The sequence below is a fragment of the Mirounga leonina genome, unplaced genomic scaffold (assembly GCF_011800145.1).
Source record: "Mirounga leonina isolate KUSES-001 unplaced genomic scaffold, KU_Mleo_1.0 Mir_174, whole genome shotgun sequence".
Lineage (NCBI taxonomy): Eukaryota > Metazoa > Chordata > Mammalia > Carnivora > Phocidae > Mirounga > Mirounga leonina.
Genome location: NW_023270451.1, coordinates 58,772,046 through 58,795,506, shown reverse-complemented (window position 1 = coordinate 58,795,506; position 23,461 = coordinate 58,772,046). Strand labels below are relative to the sequence as shown.

Below are 23,461 nucleotides of genomic sequence, written 5' to 3'. Positions count from 1 at the left end.
GCCTTGGATGTCAAATGAAACAAAAAAGCAATTTGGCTTCCATGGTGATTGAATATAGCATGAATTAAATAAGCGGGAGGAATGACTCCTTATCCTTATGTTTATAGTGCTGTTTTGTTTTGGCAGAAGGGACATATATATACACGTATATCATGTAAAGTTCTATTAAAATGGGGCTCCAATGCTTATAAGCAGCAGAGTGGCTGTGATCTTACCTTCTGGCAATGTCTGCAAAATTTTATTATAAGTTGAACCTATACAATAAAAATCTACTCAATTCAAACAAATCAAGATTCTAAGGTTACATTATAGAATGTCTAAAAATAAGTGTCGTTTGGCTTTTAAGAATATCTGTTAACGAGAACAAGGTGAACAAAGTATTAGTCAAACATGTTTAAGATTTAGAATAGAGAATAATTTCATAATGTTAATGTACATTTTATTTATTTATATGTAAATGGCTGCATGTAAGACGTTCAAATATGTGGTTCCTGCGAAGTTGTTTAATGTTTCACAACCTTTTACACTACAACTCTCCAGTATACACTTTGTAGAGATAGCATTTTAAAAAATGATTTCCAGATCCGACAAAATTGTTAAAATTTTCAAATTTTCCAGCTCAGAAAGAGTAACGTCATACTAATATCCATACTAGTTATTTTTCTCTTCTCCCTTTTTTTCCTCTTTTTTCCCTAGGCAAACGCTACCCCCAACGTGGGGCGCAAACTCACCGCCCTGAGGATAAGAGCCCCACGCACTACCCACTGAACCAGCCAGGCACCCCTTCTCTTTTCCCTTGAAGGTCGCTCCCCGCCCCGCTGCCGTCTTCGCCGTGGTGCAGGATCCTACCCCACCACAGCTGGAGAGCTCCTCAGCGCGTCCGCCCGCCTCTCGCCCGCGGCCTCCCGGAAGCCCCTCCCCCCACGCTGCCGCCGGCTGCGGGCCCTTCCGCCATCCCCTCACCCTGCACCTCCTGGCTCAGAAGAACTCAGCTCCTTCCTCCCCGGGCCATCTCAGTGCTTCTCAAGTCTTTCCCCCTTTGCCCTAATGCTCCCTGTCACGTGGACTCCCCTGGCCTTGGCGCCCCAACTCTCGCTAACCCTCTTCTCTGTACCTCATAATAGCCCTGTCTGGGATCCTGGAATATCCCTTCCACCACACACTGCCCCCAGCCTTTCTAAAACCTACAAACGTCATGGCCCATTATGACCCACCGTAACTACCGCCTTCTCTGTGGAACCGCCCGTTCTCATTTGCTGCCAGCAGTGGGAGGAGGAAAGAAGGAAGGATACAGCGACAGGGAGCCGACGGACGCAGCGGCAACAAGCGCTTCCGCCTGCCCTCACCCTCCTACGAAGGGCCCACGGCGCCCCCTTGACTCATAACCATATCTAATTCACTGTCTTTCGTTTATCATTTTAGTTTCTTCTTTTGGCCTCTGACTTCAGTTTTGAACTTCTCACTGGAAGCTCATAGGTGGGACTGGGACCTCAATACCTTTCACAGAACTATAGAATCTATAGCAGAGAGAATCACAGTACGCTATAATTTTAAGCATATAGGAGTTTCACAACTAATTATTTAATTGCTATTTATTATTACACTGAAGGAGAACTGCTGCACTTCCAATTCCATTGCTCGAATCTAGAGAGACGTGTTTTGGCCCTGAGACCCGGCAAAAGCCGTTCCAGCTCTGTGGTGGACAGTCCTCTGTGGGCATGGATTATTTTCCGGTCATAAGGTCTCATTGCAAGTAAAACCATTTACTTGAAACAGCTTGCAGCCTTTTAAAGTCGTCACTGAAGTTTTACAAACACATTTCAAAACTGTTTCTCTGTCTTTCAAGAATAAAGTGCTCAACAAAGCTCAAAGCTAATAAACAATTGCAAGTCTTGATGTTCGAATTGCCTAAGGCAATGGGGCTCTGACTGGAGGCCACACTACCTCCTCTCCTTGCCCTCGGACAGAGCTCACCGGTAAAGCAGGACAAATTAAAGAAGGCTCCACCTTGAAATGTGCACAGTAGCCTTTTTTCTAGGCTGGTGCATTCTCCAAGATTGCTTTCTAGCTACAGGAGAGAATGCCATGTGTGTGCGCACGTGCGCGCGCGCGCGCGCGCGCACACACACACACACACACACACAGCAAGAATTTACTGAAACTAATGATATCTTGTGACTCTACAGCTGATGTCTCAGGATCACTATGAGGGAGAGAAAAAGTTTTTTCTTCGAAGTTTGTTCCTGTTTCATGTGTCTCAAGATAAGTGACTAATTGACCCAGAGATATCTGATGATTCCATGTCAGAGATGCCCTTGCAAGGTCAGAAAGATGGAAGGAAGAAAGATGGAAAAGCAAACAAAAAACAGTTCTTCTTGGATTTTTTATCCTTTCTTCCTTCTTCTTTTTTTTTTTTTAAGATCAAACTCCAGGCAAAGAAGAAAAAATTACTTAATTTGAACTTCTAAAGGAAAGTTAGGAAAATAAAAGCATCTCCTAGTTAGGATATTAAAAGGGCATGAGGAGCTTGCCCTCTCTCTTTCTCGGTCATTCACTTAATGTTCTCAAGATGTCACTGGAGAAAAAGTAGTACATTCTGTCTACAGATATCCCTGTGATACTAGGAGACAGTCCCAGAAACAGGATCATAAAAATGTAGAATGAGATGCATCTACATTAGCATGATCATGTATTTTTGAAGGCATAGCTCAAAGTATTTCTTGTTTAGTTGATATAATTTTATAAAGCTTGAAGCCACAGAAGAGGGGAAATGAAATAAAGGCAAGTTTGGAAGATTTACTTCAGCAGAAAGAGAAGATAAAGAATTTTCATAACTGGTTCATTCAGTTTTCCTCCAGGTCTTGCATATTTAGGTTCCTTAAATAGAACACATAATTTTTAATAAATCTATCACATGGCAGATAAACTAAAGGATCCCCAGTGAAATTGAAATTATTTTTTAGAGCTGTACTTATGCTAATGTATAGATTTGTGTGAATAAGGACAAAAAAAAAAAAACAAACCCAAAATCTTCACTACTGCAGTTAGAAATGGGACCGGGAGACTTAAGAGTCAAATGAACAGCAACGTGTCTTAGACAACCGGACAATCAGATTCTATTCCATGTTCTTCAACATTGTTATCTTGCCTAAGGCTATCACCTCAGGATACTCGTATTCCCAGTGTTTCTTTACCTTTAGACCATCTGACAATCTTTTCTTTCTTTCTGAAAAACAATACTGTTTTTCAAAAATTCGACCAGGATTAAGCTTCTGGCAATATGGCAAAGTCTAGACAAAAAAATTAAAAGCATCAATCCAGCAGCTACAATATTTAGTGCCTCATTAGGTGAAAAAAAGCAAATGTTCCACACTAAGGTAATCTATCAAGAAATACAAGCTTTTTTCTCAGGCTAGATTTATAGTCCATCTATCTGGAGATGCTCCTGGCATTTTAATTTTGTGTTAAATGTGGAGAATTGTTTAGAATGTGCTGGTGGAATGGATTCAGCCCATTAGTACAAAGGGAGCAATGTGGTAACTAAAGCAGTGAATATGCCCACAGAGAAGAAAGCAAATGCCAGTAGAAATGCAACACGTGCCTTTCAGATTTGGCTCTAGTAACGACATTCCTTGGTTTCCACTGAGATCATTTTAAACTGGAACTGCTGCTATTTCTCTCATATGTAAGAAATCCTCTTCTACAATGACACACTAAGAATGCTACTAAGCCAGGGAAGCTAGAGATCCTTTGTGACCCAAATCAAAGAGTGACATTTAAAAAAAAAAAAAAAAGCTACAGATTAATCTGACATGGTTCATTTTATGCAAAGAACAAAAAACAATCATTAGACTTTCTATTTTCAATTCCACTACTTGGTGCTTCCAAGTGTTTCTTAATTCAGCAGCATCATTTACATCTTGCAAAGCATTTCTCAACCTGCTGGGATTGCTAACTTGGAGCTCAGACCACTGAAGGAGGGGAGAAAACACTGATTAAAAACAAAAGTCCCATGCTCCCATGTGGATTGTGTCTTCTGGGAAAGGCTGTCAAAACTATTAATAGTTCAATCACTGTATGGCAGAGAGTTCCAAATTTTTAGAGATAGTTTTCTTTTTCCCTATGAAAACAATGCATTGCAGAAAAAAAGATAGCAATAAATAACAAATACATTTTCCAGGGAAATGTGATTTTCTTAAGTGTCAAATAATGGTGAAAATATATAGTCACCTTTTTTTTTTTATTAAGTCTTTCTGACTTACCTGTGGGATCACTCCAAAGGCTTCCCTCCACTCTTGCAAAGTTATTGAATCCCAAGACACACCATCTATTTGGATTTCTCCCTCAGTGTTCAGCAGTCTCAAAAAAGCTGATAACAAAGTACTCTTCCCTGATCCAGTTCTTCCCAAGAGGCCCACCTAGAAAACAAGAACAACAGAATTACTCCTGTGACATACAGACACTGTACGAGAAATGTAATCTAGTATTATACTTCACTAAAAAACATTGGAACTGGGTTTGTTTCTGTTTTTTTCTTAATATCACCAGGGTAAGATTTCAACTTATTCATTCAGACCTTTCTATAATACTCCCAATTCTGACCAACAGTGATCTGGGGCAGAGCAACCCTGGAAAAGAATACAGAAACTGGCCATAAGGAACTGGACTCTTAATTCTGGACCCTTCATTTATCACTGACCTTTACTAATGGCATATAGGCTAAAAATACCCATTTTGCATCAGGGAAAACAAAGATACAGTGTCTTAATGCATACCATTTCTAAGGATGGCCAAAAGCAGGGACCTATATAGCTTGACCTAGTTCCTAACATGAATATGAGCTTGAAAATTAATGGATCTGAAACAGTTCTAATGTTCAGATACTGTCCATAATATATTAAGCACCAGTTTAGGCCTGACAATAAACAAGAAAAAGTTAGGGCAAGCTCTGTGTTCCCAGAGAAGGCAGGCCAAGCCTTGCCACTCAATGGATAAGCACTTGGACAGTTGTCAAATCAAATTCTTACATCTACCCTGCCTAGCAGGAAGAGAACTTGGAGAAGCAAAAAGGATATTAAGGAAAAGGAAAAAAAAAAAACAACAAACTATTCTTGTTACCAAAAGACTATTAAGAGCATAGAATGTCAATGCCATGTGATGTGAGGGGAGTGCAGCTGCTACAAGATAGGGACCCCACCTCTGTGTTCCATGTTGGCTTACATCCAGCACTTGGATGAAGATGCTTTGAGTGGGCAGAACATTCCTGCAGTCATTAACTGAACACTGAAATATGGCCCGACATTGAGTAGCACTGAATAAATGTTTACTTCCTTCCCCTTAGATGACTCCTGTTTTTCTTTTGTCATTTAGCTTTTTTTTTTTTTTACAGGAGAGCTGAGCCAGTGGTTTTTTAGAGGAATGCTTTTTTACACTATCTGCGGCGAAGAACAGTTTTGTTTTGCTTTGTGTTTTTTTAGTTTCCGATCCACTGCATAACAGTACTTTAAAATAAGAGATAATAAAAATGAATTTCTACATGCTTACTATCAATTCTTACACTTTTCAGAGACCACTAACAGCTTATAAACCGGAACCAGTTCATGGACCACAATGAATGCTTTAGAGCTTCTGACAACCCATGAAAATAATAACTTATTGAATACTTACTAGGAATCTGGTAATAAACTAGGCCTTTGGGATAAGCTGGTAAAGAATAATGATACCATGTCTTTTGTTTGTAAGAGCTCTGTAACAAGACTTTCATGAATGCTTGTTCTCTGAGACAACTGAGAAAATCAGATAAGCCAAAAGTTATACACAACACCCTTTTGACTTTCTTCACACTACTAATCAGAAGCAGTAATTATTGTATTTATTTTTTCTTGATTATTACTTGTGTTAACCCCAAGAATTTAAGTTCAACAAGGACAGGGTGGTCTACATTATTTTCCACTGAATTCTCAGCACCTGCCATTAGGGTGGGTGTACATAAAGTACTCAATAATTGAGTGTTTGGATTGACTGAGGGTCAGGCAGATGGAAGGATGAATGAATGGACAAATGGACATGTGGATTAGATAGATGGATGGATGGGTGGGTGGGTGGATGAATGGATAAAAAGAAGGAAGGAAGAAAGAGAGGAAAAGGGAGAGGGAGGGAGAGAGAGAAGGCAGATGAATGAACAAACTTATTTAGTTGATCTAACAAACAAATGATTTAGTTAATTTTGGTCAAATACCAAATCAAGTTTTATTTAAAAATCTTGTGAAATTTAATATGCACACCTCCATTTCTGAATCAGCCCCTGCTGTACAAATATATTCATCATATGCCATGATTTTTCAACCACAACAATAAAGCTTTTATAAGCAATCTGAATATGCCTTGTGTAGGTGAGGTATGGGCAGAGGAAAGTTCAATAAGAGGAAGTGATTTGCTTTAAAGTCATATCACAAATTTAATCAGACAACAAAAAGAAATAAAAGGTGTCCACATTGGTAAGGAAGCAGTAAAACTTTCACTATTTGCAGATGACATAATACTCTATATAGAAAACCTGAAAGACTATTTGCTAAATTGCTAGAACTGATACACAAATTCAGTTCAGCTATAGGATACAAAACTAATGTACAGAAATCTGTTGCATTTCTATACACCAAGAATGAAATAGCAGAAAGAGAAATTAAGGAATCAATCCCATTTACAACTGCACCAAAAATAATAAGATACCTAGGAATAAACCTAACCAAAGAGGTGAAAGAACTCTACTCTGAAAACTATAAAACACTGATGAAAGAAATGGAAGATGACACAAAGAAACTGAAAGAAATTCCATGCTCATGGGTTGGAAGAAAAAATGTCTATATTACCCAGAGCAATCTACACTTTTAATGCAATCCCTGTCAAATTACCGACAACATTTTTCACAGAGCTAGAACAAACAATCCTAAAATTTGTATGATACCACAAAAAAACCCTGAATAGCCAAAGCAACCTTGAAAAAGAAAAGCAAAGTGGGAGGCATCACAATTCCTGACTTCAAGTTATATTACAAAGCTGTAGTCATCAAAATGGTATGGTACTGGCACAAAAATAGACACATAGATCAATGGAATAGAATAAAAAACAGAGAAATGAACCCACAGCTATGGGGTCAGTTAATCTTTGACAAAGCAGGAAAGAATATCCAATGGTAAAAAAAAGGCTCTTCAACAAATGGTGCTGAGAAAACTGGACAGCAACATGCAAAAGAAAGAAACTGAACCACTTTCTTACACCATACACACACACAAAAATTCAAAATGGATTAAAAACCTAAATCTGAGACCTAAAACCATAAAAATCCTAGAAGAGAGCACAGACAGTAAACTCTTTGACATCAGCTGTAGCAACTTCTTTCTAGATATGTCTTCTGAGGCAAGGGAAGCATCAAAATAAAAAGCTTTTGCACAGTGAAGGAAATAATCAATAAAACTAAAAGGCAACCTACAGAATGGGAGAAGATACTTGTAAAGGACATAGCTGATAAAGGATTAGTATTCAAAATCTATAAAGAACTTATAAAACTCAACCCCCCACACCCAAAAAATAATCCAATTTAAATACAGGCAGAAGACAAGAATAGACATTTCTCCAAAGACATCCAGATGGTCAACAGACACTTGAAAAGATGCTCAACATCACCAGTCATCAGCGAAATACAAATCAAAACTACAATGAGATGTCACTTCACACCTGTCAGAATGGTAAAATCAACAACAAAAGAAACAACAGGATTGATGAGGATGTGAAGAAAAAGGAACCCTCATGCACTGTTGGTGGGAATGCAAACTGGTGCAGCCACGGGGGAAAAAATATGGAGGTTCCTCAAAAAGTTAAAAACAGAGCTACCCTACAATCCAGCAATTGCACTAATAGGTATTTACCCAAAGATACAAAAATACTAATTCAAACAGATACAGGCACCCTGATGTTATAGCAGCATTATCTACAATAGTCAAATTATGGAAATGGTCTAAGTGTCCATCGGCTGATGAATGGATAAAGAGGTGGTGCACAGGGCGCCTGGGTGGCTCAGTTGGTTAAGCGTCTGCCTTCGGCTCGGGTCGTGATCCTGGAGTCCCGGGATCGAGTCCCGCATCGGGCTCCCTGCTCGGCGGGGGGTCTGCTTCTTCTTCTGACCTTCCCCCCTCTCATGCTCTCTCTATCTCATTCTCTCTCTCTCAAATAAATAAATAAATAAAAATCTTAAAAAAAAAAAAAAGAAAAGAGGTGGTGTACACACACACACACACAATGGACTACTACTCAGCCCTAAAAAAAGAATGAAATCTTGCTATTTTCATCAACATGGTTGGAGCTAGAGTATTTCTTTCTTTCTTTCTTTCTTTTCTTTCTTTCTTTCTTTCTTTCTTTCTTTCTTTCTTTCTTTCTTTCTTTCTTTCTTTCTTTCTTTCTTTTTTAGAGAGAGAGAAAGAGAGAGCATGAGCAGGGGAGGAGCAGAGGGAAAAGGTGAGAGAGAGAATCTTAAGCAGGCTCCACCCTCAGTGTGGAGCCTGACACAGGGCTTAATCTCACAACTCTCAGATCACAACCTGAGCCACAGTCAAGAGTCAAACACTTAACTGACTGAGCCCCCCATTGTCCCTGGAGCTAGAGAGTATTATGCTAAGTGAACTAAGTCAGTCAGAGAAAAGCAAATACAACATGATTTCACTCATATGTGGAATTTAAGAAACAAAACAAATGAGCAAAGGAGGAAAAAAAGAGAGAGGGGCAAACCAAGAAACAGACTCCTTTTTTTTTTTTTTTGAAGATTTATTTATTTGACAGAGAGAGAGACAGCAAGAGAGGGAACACAAGCAGGGGGAGTGGGAGAGGGAGAAGCAGGCTTCCCGCTGAGCAGGGAGCCGGATGTGGGACTCGATCCCAGGACCCTGGGATCATGACCTGAGCCAAAGGCAGACGCTTAACGACTGAGCCACCCAGGCGCCCCAAGAAACAGACTCTTAACTACAGAGAACAAACTGATGGTTACCGGAGGGGAGGTGGGTGGGGAGATGGGTGAATTAGGTGATGGGGATTAAGGAGTGCCCTTGTGATGAGCACCGGGTATTGTATGGAAGTGTTGAATTACTATATGTGCACCTGAAACTAATATCACACTGTATATTAATTAACTGGAATTTAAATTTAAAACTTTAAAAAAATAGATAAAAAATAATAAAGTCATATCACAAAATTTTAATAAAAAGTACCTTGAGTCCAAACCTCTATATCATTAGCCAGGGTTCTAATAACTAGGATAAATGACCATGTTCCTTTTCAAGAAGCAAATACTGAAAGTCTTCGAGAACTCAGTTTTTTTCTTGGTATAAGACTAAATTGAGAGGCAATCGGTAAATCTTTTGTTTAGCTTTAAAGTTTTGTAGCTAATCTCTGGTTCTTCTATATTATTGAACTGCTGATATTGCACTGTGTCTGACATGTTTTAACAGCAAGGAATCTTATTGGTTCATACCTAACAAAGTCTTCTTGTTTATATAATTGGCACATAATAATTCTTTTCCGGGATTTGTTTTTCCAGGCTTCTCAGTGATCTGTTGAATAAGGCCAGAGTACTTCCCGCAAATGAGCTTTTAAGGTATATCCTAATTCCAAGTCAGTGATTTCTAGTAACTTCACTGAACTTCCTTTCTGAGAATTTTGGATCAAGATAAATCAAAATATTATGTGGACAGCTAAACAGTGTTGAATTTGATGATAGCTGTAATTGCACTGTACCATGAATAGAACAGTCTCAGTACATTCTTTTGAGTGCCTGATTCACTATTTTCGTATTGCAACAGACTGAAACCTGCTATAATTATTTTTCATCTTCTGTGGTCTCCACAAATCAAGATACCAAATAAAATGAAATTTAGATCTCCAAAGTGATAACAACTGTAACTTTTATATACTTATCATTAACGAATCATAATTCTTAACATAGTAAGTTCTTGAGAATATGCTCCTCATAACTCCAAGATAAATTACAGAATGATTCAGCTATTAAATACCAATTTTTATCAAGACAGGATGCCATATATGTTTAACGAGTCAAAGAGACATGTAAGTGCTTATGCTGCTATGATCCGAACCCTTGATACTGTTTGAATTGCTTCTGGCATCTCAGGATTTTGAAGAGACTACAAACAAAGAAGGCAGCAAGCTCACCCAAAAGAATAGACCTTGAATTAAATATCTATTTAATCAGAGGACTGTCCAGTACTGTGACAGACACAATTTACCACCTAGCGCATTTGGTTAAGTCTACATTTATCATGAAGGACCTGGCTCCATATTAGAATCCCAGTCTGCATTTGAGAGGAAAAGAAAAGGGAAAAAGGAAGAGATATTCCACTGGGGGAAGGTAATCTGGATATTAAAATTCAGGCAAAAAAAATCAAAAGCTTTTAAGAAAACAACTATTTGAGGTTAAAAAGAAAAAATAGGGTTTTTTTTTTAAGTAAAAGTTGTGAAAATCTTGCCCTATTTCTCATGCACTAAAAATAAAATTTAAAATGCAGATTCCGTGAAGTAAAGGCCTAAATTAAGAGCAAAGAAGATAAAGAGACATCTCTTCCCTAAAATAATTGTTATGGACAAAGTGTTTTAATATGAAAACTGAATAACTTTTTTGCATAAAATACTGATTTTTAAAATCCCTCACCATGCTATGAACTGAATATTTGTGTCTCCCCCAAATTCATATGTTGGCCTTTGGGAGGTGATTAGGTCATAAGGGCGGAACCCTCATGAATGAGATTAATGCCCTTATAAAGAAACCCCAGAAAGCTCCCTCACCTCTTTCACCATGTGAGGTTACAATGACAAGACAAGCATCTATGAGGAAGTGGGTTCTTACCAGACAATGAATCTACTGGCACCATGATCTTGGACTTCCCACACTCCAGAATTGTGAAAAATAAATTTCTGTTGTTTATAAGCCACCCAGCCTATGATATCTTGTTACAACAGCCCAAATGGACTCAGGCACACCATCTAATCAAGAATGCTGAAATCCATTAAAAATTAAACAAGAAATGCCCACTTGAGTCCTTTTCAAATGCTTTATTTTTTTTTCAAGAAGATGAATTAGACCAGAGCTGATCTTGCAGGATTTTGGATAATCAAAATAATACACTGAATTTGAGTCTTCTTCTTAATTTAGCATGCAAGAAGTATGTTTGGGGCATTTTGTTATAGATTGCAAGATGCTGTTATAGGTTCTAAGGGCAAGGCAGTATAAACAACAATCTTAAGAGAGCTGCTCAGAATAACATCTTAACAATCAATTCCTACACTAATCAATCATATGACCTAGAAGTAGGTATAAGTTATTCATTCATTCATATTTAACATATAGTAAGCTAGGCAATGTGCTAGGTAAAGGGATGAAAAGATAAAAAACAGGACTTCTGTTTCTGTTCTTCTTATATTCCAAAATATAAGGAACTTGAATGTTATCACTCTGTCCTAACAAGTAAAAAGCTGACCAAACTGAAAAATCAAGTCTTCTAACACCTGTTCATTTTTAAATTTAAATTTTGCAATACTCCAGAGCACTAAAGAATTTTGTTCTTCACAAGGCCTCCCTTAAGAGAAATTATTTTATGAGACTGTAACCTACTGGGTTTTTTATTAGAACTCACTTGATCTAGGGAATGAAAATACCCAACTCCAGCTCACATTAACCATCCTGTGGCATGCAGTGAAAGCAGTACAGAGGAAAATTTATAGCATTAGATGCATATATTAGAAAAGACATATCTAAAATCAATAGTCTAAGTTTCTACCATAGGAAACTAGAAAAAGAAGAGTAAATTAAATTGAAAGGAAACAGAAGAGAAATAATAAAAATTAGAGGAGAATCACCTAATTGAAAATAGGAAATCAGTAGAGAAAAATCAATGAAAGTTGGTTCTTAGAAAAGATCAATAAAATTAATAAGCTTCTAGCCAGGCTAACTAAGAAAATAAGAGAGGTGACATAAATTACTAATATTAGAATTGCAAGAGTAGACATCACTACATATCCCATGGTAAGAGAATAAAAGAATACGATAAATAACTATATGCCCACCAATTTAACAATCTAGATGAAATGGACCAATTCCTCAAAAGATAAGTCTTCCAAAGCTCATACAAGAAGAAATGGACAATCTAAATAGGCATATATCTTTTAAAGAAATTGTATCAATAATTAACAACCTTCCAATTCAGAAATCTCCAGGTCCAGATAGATTCGCTGGTGAATTCTACCAAATATTTAAAGTAGAAATTCTACCAATCCTCTACTTCTTCCAGGAGATAGAAGCAGAGGGAATGCTTCCTAAATATTCTATGAGGCCAACATTAACAGAATACCTAGACCAGGCAAAGATATTAGAGACCAACATTTCTCATGAACATAGAACCAAAAATCTTCAGCAAGTTACTAGCAAATCAAATCCAACAATGTATAAAGAGATTATATATACCAAGACCAAGTGGGATTAATTCCAGATACACAAGGTTGGTTCAAAATTAAAAATTGAGGGGCGCCTGGGTGGCTCAGTTGGTTGAGCGACTGCCTTCGGCTCAGGTCATGATCCTGGAGTCCCTGGATCGAGTCCCGCATCGGGCTCCCTGCTCAGCAGGGGGTCTGCTTCTCCCTCTGCCCTCTTCCTTCTCGTGCTCTCTGTCTCTCATTCTCTCTCTCTCAAATAAATAAATAAAACTCTTTAAAAATAAATAAATAAAATAAAATAAAAAATAAAAAATTGAATTAATATAATCTATTCTATCAGTGGGCTAAACTAGGAAAAAAAATCACGATTGTAACAATAGATGCAGAATTCTTTTGACAAGTTTCAATGCTAATTCCTGATAAAAACTCTCGGCAAACTAGGAATAGAGGGGAACTTCCTTAACTTGATAAAGATATCTATAATAACCCTATAGTTAACATCATACGTAAGGGTGAGAAACTCAAAGACTTCCTGCTAAGGTCAGGAACAAGGCAAGGATGTCCTTTCTTGTAACTCCTTTTCCACATTATACTGGAAATTCTAGCTAACACATTAAGACCAGAAAGGAAATAAAAAGCATACAGATTGGGAAAAAAGAAATAAAACTGTCTTTGTTCACAGATGACATTATTATATATGTAGAAAATCTAGAAGAATCAGCAATGAAACTCCTGGAACTAATAAGTGATTATAGCGAAGTTGTAGGATACACGGTTAATATACAAAAGTCAATTGCTTTCCTAAATACCAGCAATGAACAAGTGGAATTTGAAATTAAAAACATATTACCATTTATATTAGCTTTCCCAAAACAAAATACTTGGATATAAACATAAAGAAATATATACAAGATCTAGATGAGGAAAACCACAATACTCTGATCAATGAAATCAAAGAAAAATTAAGCAAATGGAGAGATGGTCCATGTTCATGAAAACGAAGTTTCAGTATTGTCAAGATACCAGTTCCTCCCAACTTGATCTATAGATTCAATGCGATCCCAGTCAAAATCTCAGCAAGTTATTCTGTGGGTCTGACAAACTGATTCTAAAGTTTATATGGAGATGCAAAGACCCTGAATAACCAACGTAATACTGAAGGAGAAGAACAAAGTTACAGGACTGACACTACTCAATTCCCATGACTTTGACTTATAATTGACTTAAAAGATCAAGGCTGTATAATATGAACACCTTCAGTTCTCCAGCTCTTTACTCATCTTTCTCTTTTTTTTTTTTTTAAAGATTTTATTTATTTTTTTGACAGAGAGAGAGACATAGCGAGAGCAGGAACACAAGCAGGGGGAGGGGGAGAGGGAGAAGCAGGCTTCCCGCAGAGCAGGGAGCCCAATGTGGGACTCGATCCCAGGACCCTGGGATCATGACCTGAACCGAAGGCAGACGCTTAACGACTGAGCCACCCAGGCGCCCTCATCTTTCTCTTTAACTCCAGTTATCTGCTTTCCTTCTGTCTCAAAAAACAAACAAAATAAAACAAAAAAAAACACACAAAATCTCTACAGGACAAAGGCAAAATCCCTCCATGTAGCCATCCTCTTAGGCAGGTGTTCTTGCTATCTCTTTCCCACCACCAATATTGTTGTTCTACATAAATCCTCATTTCAGTACTCACCCATTCCCTAACCCTTTACAGTTGGACTTCTACCCTCATTTCTCTACACCTAATGACTGTCTTAAATTGGGCTCTTAAACTTGAAAGGGCATGTATCAGTGATACAGACCACTGCCTCCACATACAGAGTTTTTATTCAGTAGGGTTGAGTGGGGCTCAAGAATATGCATTTCTCACAAGTTCTCAAGTGATGTAGATGATCCTGATCCAGGGAACCAACTTTAGAGAACCACTGCTCTCTTGAAGATGACCAAAGACCACTTAGTAGCAAAACTGGGTAGGATTCTCTGAGTTTTCAACTTCCTTTATTACTTCAGCTCCCAAGATTCATAATTTCTATCATCTTGCTCCAATCTTGTCTTCTATTTTATCCTTTCTGGATCCACCAATCTGACCAAACCAGTCATTGTTTTCTGTACATGCCCCATGCCTTGTATTGTTCCCTCTGCCTATAGCACCCTTTTTCACTCACCTTTGCTTGTTCAAATACAAAGTCTCAAAGTCTCCCTCTAAATGCCACTTCCTGTGGAAAACTTTCCCTGAATAGCCTAACTCCCAGCCAACTGATACTAACTGCTTCCTCCTTACCTTAGCATTTTATCTTTTATTCAAGGGTATAACAAGGTTTTTTGGAATCTAAAGCTTATACAGTATGGAGGAGTTCTTTCCAGGAATAAAGATTTCAAAATTAGAAATAAAATATTAAGTACAGGGCCTTGGAAGGGGCTCAGGCAAGTAAACGTCTCTGAAATTTAAGCTTTGTTAACTTCACAGTGATCCACCTCAGTTCTTACTGGATCTTGCATTTCCCCCTTTAGATGGCCATCTTCTTGGACAAATATCTCTTCTTTTCTCTCTTTCTCCCTCTATCCTTTGGCTCCTTCTTTTTCTACTTTTAAGGAAAGCAGGTGAAAAAGAACTTTAAAGTCAGACAGATCTGGGTTTAAGATCCCTGCTAACTCACTCACTTAAGTGAACTTCAGTTTCTTCCACTGCACAAAAGAGGTAATAATATCTACCTTTGAAATTATGATAAGATTAAATGTGATAGCAAATAAATGTCTTTAAACAGTGCTTAGGACATGATAAGGACTTGATAAACATTAGTTTCCCTCTTTGAATGGCAAGATCCACAGCCTTATGTAAGTAATTTTCAATTCCCCCAAAGCACCTACCATTCCTTGCAAAGAATAGTTACTGAACACATATGGCCTATTTTCTATATAAAGGTTCAGAGAACACGAAATGCCTAACCATACTGCTTCTTCCTCATTTCACAGCAGCTCTTATTATTTACTCCCACATCAAGGAAACTACCTACAGAAATGAGGACTCTGCAAATCTGTCACTCTACTAGGACTTGGTTGAATTTAATTTAGTGGGCAATTGAGCATCAGTAAAGCAAAGGGTTGGGAGGATGTCAGGAGGAGGGAAAGGAAATAATTTACCAGGGCTTTTCACTCTGGTTTATATCAACCTATTTGCTGCTATTGTTTGTAACCTGACATCACTTTTGGAATCTATCATGGTGGTCTCAAGGACATTCTCAACTGCCTGTGGCATTCACTTATGTGCAAAGCAAAAGAGAATACTTAATTATGTGTTTTCTCACATAACAAAAGGACCAAAAGCAAATAATTAATTTTACATAGTTCCAAAGCATAACTTTAACAATGTAAACAACCTCATTCTAATAATAAGGGATAAATTTAATCTAAATCCTAGTCTTTCCATTTATGCTGATTTAAAACTGCTCTCTAAAATCACAAATGAGAGAGGAGAAATAACAACCAACACCACAGAAATACAAACAATGCACAGTTTTGCACTATTGGTGGGAATGTAAATTGGTACAGCCACTGTGGAAAACAGTATGGAGGTCCTCAGAAAGTTAAAAATAGAACTACCCTATAATCTGGCAATCACACTACTAGGTATTTACCCAAAGAATACAGAAATACTAATTCAAAGGGATACATGCACACATATGTTTATAGGAGCATTATCTACAATAGCCAAGATATGGTAGCAGCCCAAGTGTCCACTGATTGATGAATATATGAAGAAGATGTTATCTATAAATATGTGTGTGTGTGTGTAATGGAATATTTTTTAACCATGAAAAAGAATGAAATCTTGCCATTTGCACTGACATGGATGGAGCTAGAGTATAATGCTAAGCAAAGTAAGTCAGAGAAAGACAAATACCATATGATTTCACTCATATGTGGAATTTAAGAAACAAAAGAAATGAGCAAAGAGAAAAAAAAAGAGACAAATTAAGAAGACTCTTAATTATAGAGAACAAACTGATGGTTATCAGAGAAGAGGTGGGCTGGGGGATGGGTTAAACAGGTAATGGGGATTAAAGAGAACACTTGTGATGAGCACCGGGTGTTGTATGGAACTGTTGAATCACTATATTATACAACTAAAACTAATCTAACACTGTATGTTAACTAACTGGAATCAAAATAAAAATTTAAAATTAAAAAAACTGTTTTCTCACAAAAAAAGAAAAAAAAAAACAAATCCCATTCTTGATGAGCAAAAACATAGTAAGAGGTAATTTTAGTAGTATGTGAATTTATTTACCCTAACTTTAAGATTAAAAAGAAGAGCCTGGGTGGCTCAGTCGGTTAAGCGTCTGCCTTCAGCTGGGATCATGATCCCAGGCTCCTGGGATCGAGTCCCGCATTGGGCTCCCTGCTCAGTGGGGAGCCTGCTTCTCTCTCTCCCTCTGCCTGCCACTCTGCCTACTTGTGATTTCTCTCTCTGTCTCTCTCTCTTTCTCTCAAAAATAAATAAAATCTTAAAAAAGAAGAGTCAAAATTTCTGCTGTGCCATTTCAAGCCATTTAGCATGGTAACATTTTTGCTCACCCTATATTTCTTTAATAGAATTTTTTCCAATGCATCAAATTATGAAATATTCCTAAACCGATGGGCCAAAGTAAGTGATAATAGTCTGTTGCTATATTGGTGACAGTGATGGTGGCCTAACAAAGTTTACTGACCATTAGCTCAGTGGTAAAAAAAAAAAAATCTCTATTTGAAATTAAACCACAAAGAGAGAAAGTTTTAAAATTCAGTTTTCATAAGAAGTGGCTCTATAGTATGTTATCTCAATTTTAAAAAATAAAGCAATCAAAGGAATATAATAATCATGTCTAGATTTATGGAGCAGCCCAGAATAAGAGATTTGAAATATAAAATATAACACCACATTTCTAGAACATGAAATATAGGGAGAATAACTGTCCCTTTCTCCAAGAATCAATTCCAGAATTGGTGTATCTGAATACCATCCATGTATTCAGCCCAGGGCTGAGATCTATAAGGACCACTTCAAAATAATGCATGGTTATTTTTGCTTATTAAACAATAAAATTGTTGCTTGGTAAACAACTTTTGTTTGGTAAATTATTGGGAAAAAAATCTAAATAATCCATACCTTGATTAGAATTCCAAACAAACAAACTGAACTAAGCTAAGAAAAAAAGTACCACTTGTTTGACAGAGTATAAATTAGGTAAAATTCATGAAGAAATTAGATAAACAAAATATTTCTCTTACCTGAAATGGAAGACAGTTTCAACATGCAAAATCTAAAATATTTTATAATTTTGGTTTATTTAACAGCTTCTTTTAGTTAGTAACCTAGCAATTGATTAAATACTCTACAAGTAGAATTACACTCAAAATGAACCAACTATATCGTTTCTGTCCTCGGCAAAATAAATATCATATGAAAAAATAATGGCTTTATAATTAATAACTTGAAATATGTATATTCAATATTGGCCCTAGTCTACAATAATATTGTTACCAATGGAATTTACCAAAACATTGCTTGAGGCTCCTGAGATTTACTTAACTAAACACAGGTCAAACAAAGCAAGGAATATTTAAATCTCACCCTCTGGCCAGGACTTATTGAGAAGGAAATGTTCTCTAATATGGCATTCCCACCATCTATATACTTTGCTGTGAGGTCTTTGACAGTCATTTGACCCCCTGAGGGCCAGATGTTATCATCTCTCACATGACGATTCTCAGTAATCAAAACTTTTGAGAGCTGGGCATCCTTGGATGGTCTGAATGACTTGGTGGGTGGTTTACTTTCTTCTGTTGGCATGTCAATAAACTTGAAGACTCGGCTTACAGATCGCATCTGAAATGAAATAATATTTTGTTTGTTTGTTTAATAACTGCAGGCAATGTCCTAATGAGTGTGATGTTTCCTTAAAAAAATAATATGTAAGATGTGACGCTGCTCATCGTCACCTGGTTATTTATCAGGAGGTTTTTCAATGAACAGGAAATAATTGGATATAATTAAAAGCTTAACCAAAGAGAATTAACTAGGATTTATATAAATGGGCTCTGTATTGACTTGTTTGTTTTTGTGATCATTTAATTCTCAGTTATGCAAGCCACACATAGATGGCCAAATTATACTCACAGGAATAGATGATGTCAAGGGGAAATTTTTTCTTCAACTATGAGCAACACTGCACACTGTTGTACAACTGGTATATTATAATAAAACGTTCCATGCTTCAAAACCACTACTGAAGATTCTCACCTTTCTCTCAAACTGCCTGAAAAACTGTCTACAATTCTGTATGTCAACTGGGTGGCAAGTGAAGCTTAGTAAATTTTGAATGACTTCACAATAATCTTCAAACAAATTTAAGTCATTGTTCTATATTAATAACCTTCAAACAAATTAGTAATCTTCAAATTAATTATAAACAAATTAATAATCTTCAAACAAGATTAGTAATCTTGTTAGTAATTACTTCAAATCAGTAATCTTCAAATTAATGATAAACAATAATCTTCAAACAAGATTACAATAATCTTCAAATTTAAGTCATTGTTCTATATTAAGTCATTGTTCTATATCTGTAATTATGTAATCATTAAATAATTACATTTTTATATTAAATTACTTACAGACCAACTTCCATTGCTGACATTGTAAAATGTCACTGCATATAAAAGTTGTATTTGAAATTAAATACACGGTTGCTCTATAAATCTATTCATGTAACATTTAATAAAGTATATCTTTAATGTATACAGAAATAAAAGAGCTCAACTATTTTTCAAAGTTGCTTAAATTTTTTAACAAGGCCATATTCTTCTGGATAGTTATGATTTATTGTAATTTGGAATATAATTTTAAAAATAGTCATGCAAATAATAGGCACTTAATAAATATTTGAAAAATTCATAAAGGAATAAAGGAATGAATATGTGAATGATTACATATATATACGAATCAGTAAATGAATAACAAGAAAGAGTTGAAGACTTTGAATTCACTCAATTCCTATTTTTGATAGATAATCCTTGATGGCTCAGCCATGCCCAGGAGTTTTTACCTTACTGGAAGGAAATTTATTGCTTTTTTTTTTTTGTCTTAAAAGTAATTTTTTTTTTTTAAGATTTTATTTATTTATTTGACAGAGAGACACAGCGAGAGAGGGAGCACAAGCAGGGGGAGCAGCAGAGGGAGAGGGAGAAGCAGGCCCCCACGGAGTAGGGAGCCCCATGCAGGGCTCAATCCCAGGACCCTGGGATCATGACCCCAGCCAAAGGCAGATGCTTAATGACTGAGTCACCCAGGCGCCCCGTCTGAAAAGTAATTTTTTTTTTTAAAGATTTTATTTATTTATTTGACAGAGAGAGACACAGCGAGAGCAGGAACACAAGCAGGGGGAGTGGGAGAGGGAGAAGCAGGCTTTCCAGCGAGCAGGGACTTTGGTCAAGAATTCAACCCTCTCGGGGTGCCTGCGTGGCTCGGTCGATTAAGTGTCTGCCTTCAGCTGGGGTCATGATCCTGGAGTCCTGGGATTGAGTCCCATGTGTTTAAGTGTCTGCCTTTCAGCTCAGGTAGTGATCTTGGAGTCTGAGATCAAGTCCCATGTCAGGCTCCCTGCTTGGCAGGGAGTCTGCTTCTCCCTCTCCCTCTGTCTCTCCCCTGGCTTGTGCTCTCTTAAATAAATAAATAAAATCTTAAAAAATAAAAATAAAAAAAAAAGAAAGAGAGAGAGAGAAAAAGAATTCAACCCTCTCCTTTACAATGTTAATTTATAACCTTATTTATAGTTAAGGGTTAGATTATTGGAAATGATTTCTTTTGCCAAAAAAAAAAAAAAGATGGGAATAAATGTATTCGAGGCATTTGCTTCTATTATTGCTATTTTTCCTTATCAGAACATGAAATGAGAAATTTTTTTCATCTTTACTGTGGAATTATTGGTAGACAAATCAGAGGAATTTAAATACTGATCCTTAATTGAATGTTAAATATTCCAATCTTAGCAAATGTAATTGTATTGCCTGTTTCACATGCTACTGATCAAGCTTGCTGTTTGTGAAATTCTTCCATCTAGAAATTGTTGCTTCATTTTTTTCATCTTGAAAATATCTTCATATCATTTTCAATAATTTTTCAAGATTCAAGAGGAGAATCCTTTTAAACCAAACCCATTGTTATTGGAAGTGAAATATCCAAAGCCCACATCCATTATAAATAACTCTAGAGTGGCTCCCACACATAATAATTTCAATTGCAAATTATGGGTGACTTTCAGAGGTTGTTAAATCCTGATTCAGTTATTTTTTTATTAACTTTGAATTAAAGTATACTCTTCCGTTTCATCGTAATTAATTTTCCTAGTGAGCTGCTAGCCTATATAAGGTCTGGAAGATCAGTTAGAATTGTAACTACCATTGAGATGGAACTGCCAGAGAAATAGCTCATTTAAGGGGCACCTGGGTGGCTCAGTTGGTTAAGCAGCTGCCTTTGGTTTAGGTCATGATCCCAGGGTCCTGGGATCGAGCCCCACGTCAGGTTCTTTGCTGAGCGGGGAGCCTGCTTCTCCCTCTCCCTCTGCTGCTCCCCCTGCTTGTGTTCTCTCTCTCTCTGTCAAATAAATAAATAAAATCTAAAAAAAAATGCATTTAAAATATTTTATTGTATTTATCCTGCATAAGAATAATATTACACTCTTGAAATGATTGAGAGAAATGCAGAAATGAAGCTTAATTTTATGAAATAAAAAGTCTGTTGACATTTCTGCATGTCGATGCTGTGAAGAATTCTAAACTAGTCTTTTAAGTGCTTTAGTACATCAAGAAAGACACCATATAAAAAAAAATCCTTTATATTTTAATACTTCCAAACAGTAAGCAAAACACTTAAATATTGCTATCTAAACTACTCAAAATTATATGTAGTACTATTAGAAAATGACATTTAAAACCATTATTTTGGCAGCACTGAAATGTATACAATTTTTTTGCATAAGGAGTTGTGAAGAGTATAGCAAATTACATACTCCATTAGTGAGGCTTACCACTGAGGGTGAATCTAGAACTTCTAATGTCAAATGTAGTAAATAGAATATACCTATCAAATTTAGAAAATGAAATTTTCAACTCATCATCTTTCATATAGTCTAGTTGCTTAAAGTGACCCCAAGACAGGCTATTATAGTTACCCACAGCATAGTCAAATATCCCTGACCAAGAACAAGTTCATCTTAACAATGGACACTCATGGGCGCCTGGGTGGCTCAGTTGGTTAAGCGCCTGCCTTCGGCTCAGGTCATGATCCTGGGGTCCTGGGATCGAGCCCCGCATCGGGCTCCCTGATCAGCGGGAAGCCTGCTTCTCCCTCTCCCACTCCCCCTGCTTGTGTTCCCTCTCTCACTGTGTCTCTCTCTCTCTGTCAAATAAATAAAATCTTTAAAAAAAAAAAAAAAAAACAATGGACCCTCATGCACAGCATTCGAGCAGACACTCATTCAGTTCAGCAGGTCAGGACATTTTCTGATGGGAAGAAAAGGTAGCTAGTGCAGACACCTGCTTTATGACCAATTTTGCAACCACTGAAATGCCATTACTGAATAGATGATGTGGCCAGATAATAAGTTACTAATTCCTTGTACCTCACAGGCCCTCCAATTGACACATTCTACTTCCACTGCTTTTTCAAGGAGGAGCCACAACAGAACCAGAGCAAAAAAAAAAATCAATTTTGGTCTTTCTAGTTTCAAAAATTGGCTTTTGGAACCAGAGATGGATAGTTTGAAAATTTTGAGCCACATGAATATTGGCTGTTAAGTTTCAAAAACCAAAGCTTGAAAGACTCAAAGCACAGTGTTTATGCAAAAACAGTAGCCATAGATGAATTTATGATGGATGAGAAACAGCTCCTCTCCTCACCCCACAATCTGACTCATGAATGGCAGGAACAAGAGGACTTAGACACCAGTTCCTTTAAAAAGGAGTCCTGCCTTGCAACCAAACTCTAGTTCTATCCTTGAGTAGATTTGAGGGATTTTTGGAACATAGAAGGCCTATGCCTCAATATCAAGGTGGAGCCCAGGAATGAGGCATGCCTTAGAGAAACTTCCAGTATGTGGCATAGCATGGAAGCAGTAGAGTGGGCATGGGTGCTTGGCATGTCTAGACCCAGATAGCTTCAGATTCCCCTGTATTTCCAGAGTGGTGCTAGAGGAAAGCCAAATCCCAATCCTTTGGTCCCTCAGGGTCTTCCATGTCTTGGGCATGGAGGAAGTTGAGAGAGAGCTCGTCAAAGAAGAGCTCACAATCAAGATCAGAAGAACAAAAATGCAGTCTTCCTGGACCATACACCTCCAGGTCAAAGAGCAACATCAGTGCCTCAGAGACAGCACAGACAAGGGGCAACCTAGGGCCAAATGCTACCTCCCCTCAGTGTGTTGGCATTCTGTAAACTCCATTCAGAAGTTAGAATTGCTTCTTGCACTCAGCAGCACATGTGTTCAAACAGAAAATAAATTCAACTATAGCAAAAGTAGAGTCATTTCTTATATACTTGATTTCATTGCCGAAGATTCATGGCTGACCAGGGATGGAACCCAGTTTGGCGGAACCTAAAGCTTAAATAATTGAAGGGTCTCTTCTTATGTGAAAGCATCAAAATTATGCATTTAGAATTAAGTATAGGGCCTCCGAAGGTGTCCATGCAAGAGGAGGACCTGAAGCTGATAGGATACTCCACAGGGCTTCATGTTAAGCCCATGTTGCCTATATAGTAACCTTATTCAAAGCATTCCTTGTTCTATCCTCCCCATCTAGGGCTTAGCACCGAGCAGTCCCTTAATAAATCTTTGTTAAGGATGAGTGACTCCATTGTTCTACCTCATCTGCTGGAAGGTGAATGACAGCGCTGAGTCCCTCAGCAGGCAATCGAGTCTGCCACTGTACCTCTCAGCTT

The 23,461-nt window shown here is 37.3% G+C and overlaps 1 protein-coding gene across 1 annotated transcript in view; it reads right to left on the bottom strand.

The window, feature by feature from the left end:
• CFTR (CF transmembrane conductance regulator) overlaps positions 1-23,461 on the bottom strand; it is a 165,066-nt gene that overhangs the window by 15,327 nt on the left and 126,278 nt on the right. The window contains exons 20-21 of the mRNA XM_035020298.1: positions 18,101-18,355; positions 4,263-4,418 (exon numbers count right to left, since the gene is read on the bottom strand). Coding sequence (XP_034876189.1) covers positions 4,263-4,418; positions 18,101-18,355 — 411 coding nt within the window. The remainder of the gene's footprint in view (positions 1-4,262; positions 4,419-18,100; positions 18,356-23,461) is intronic.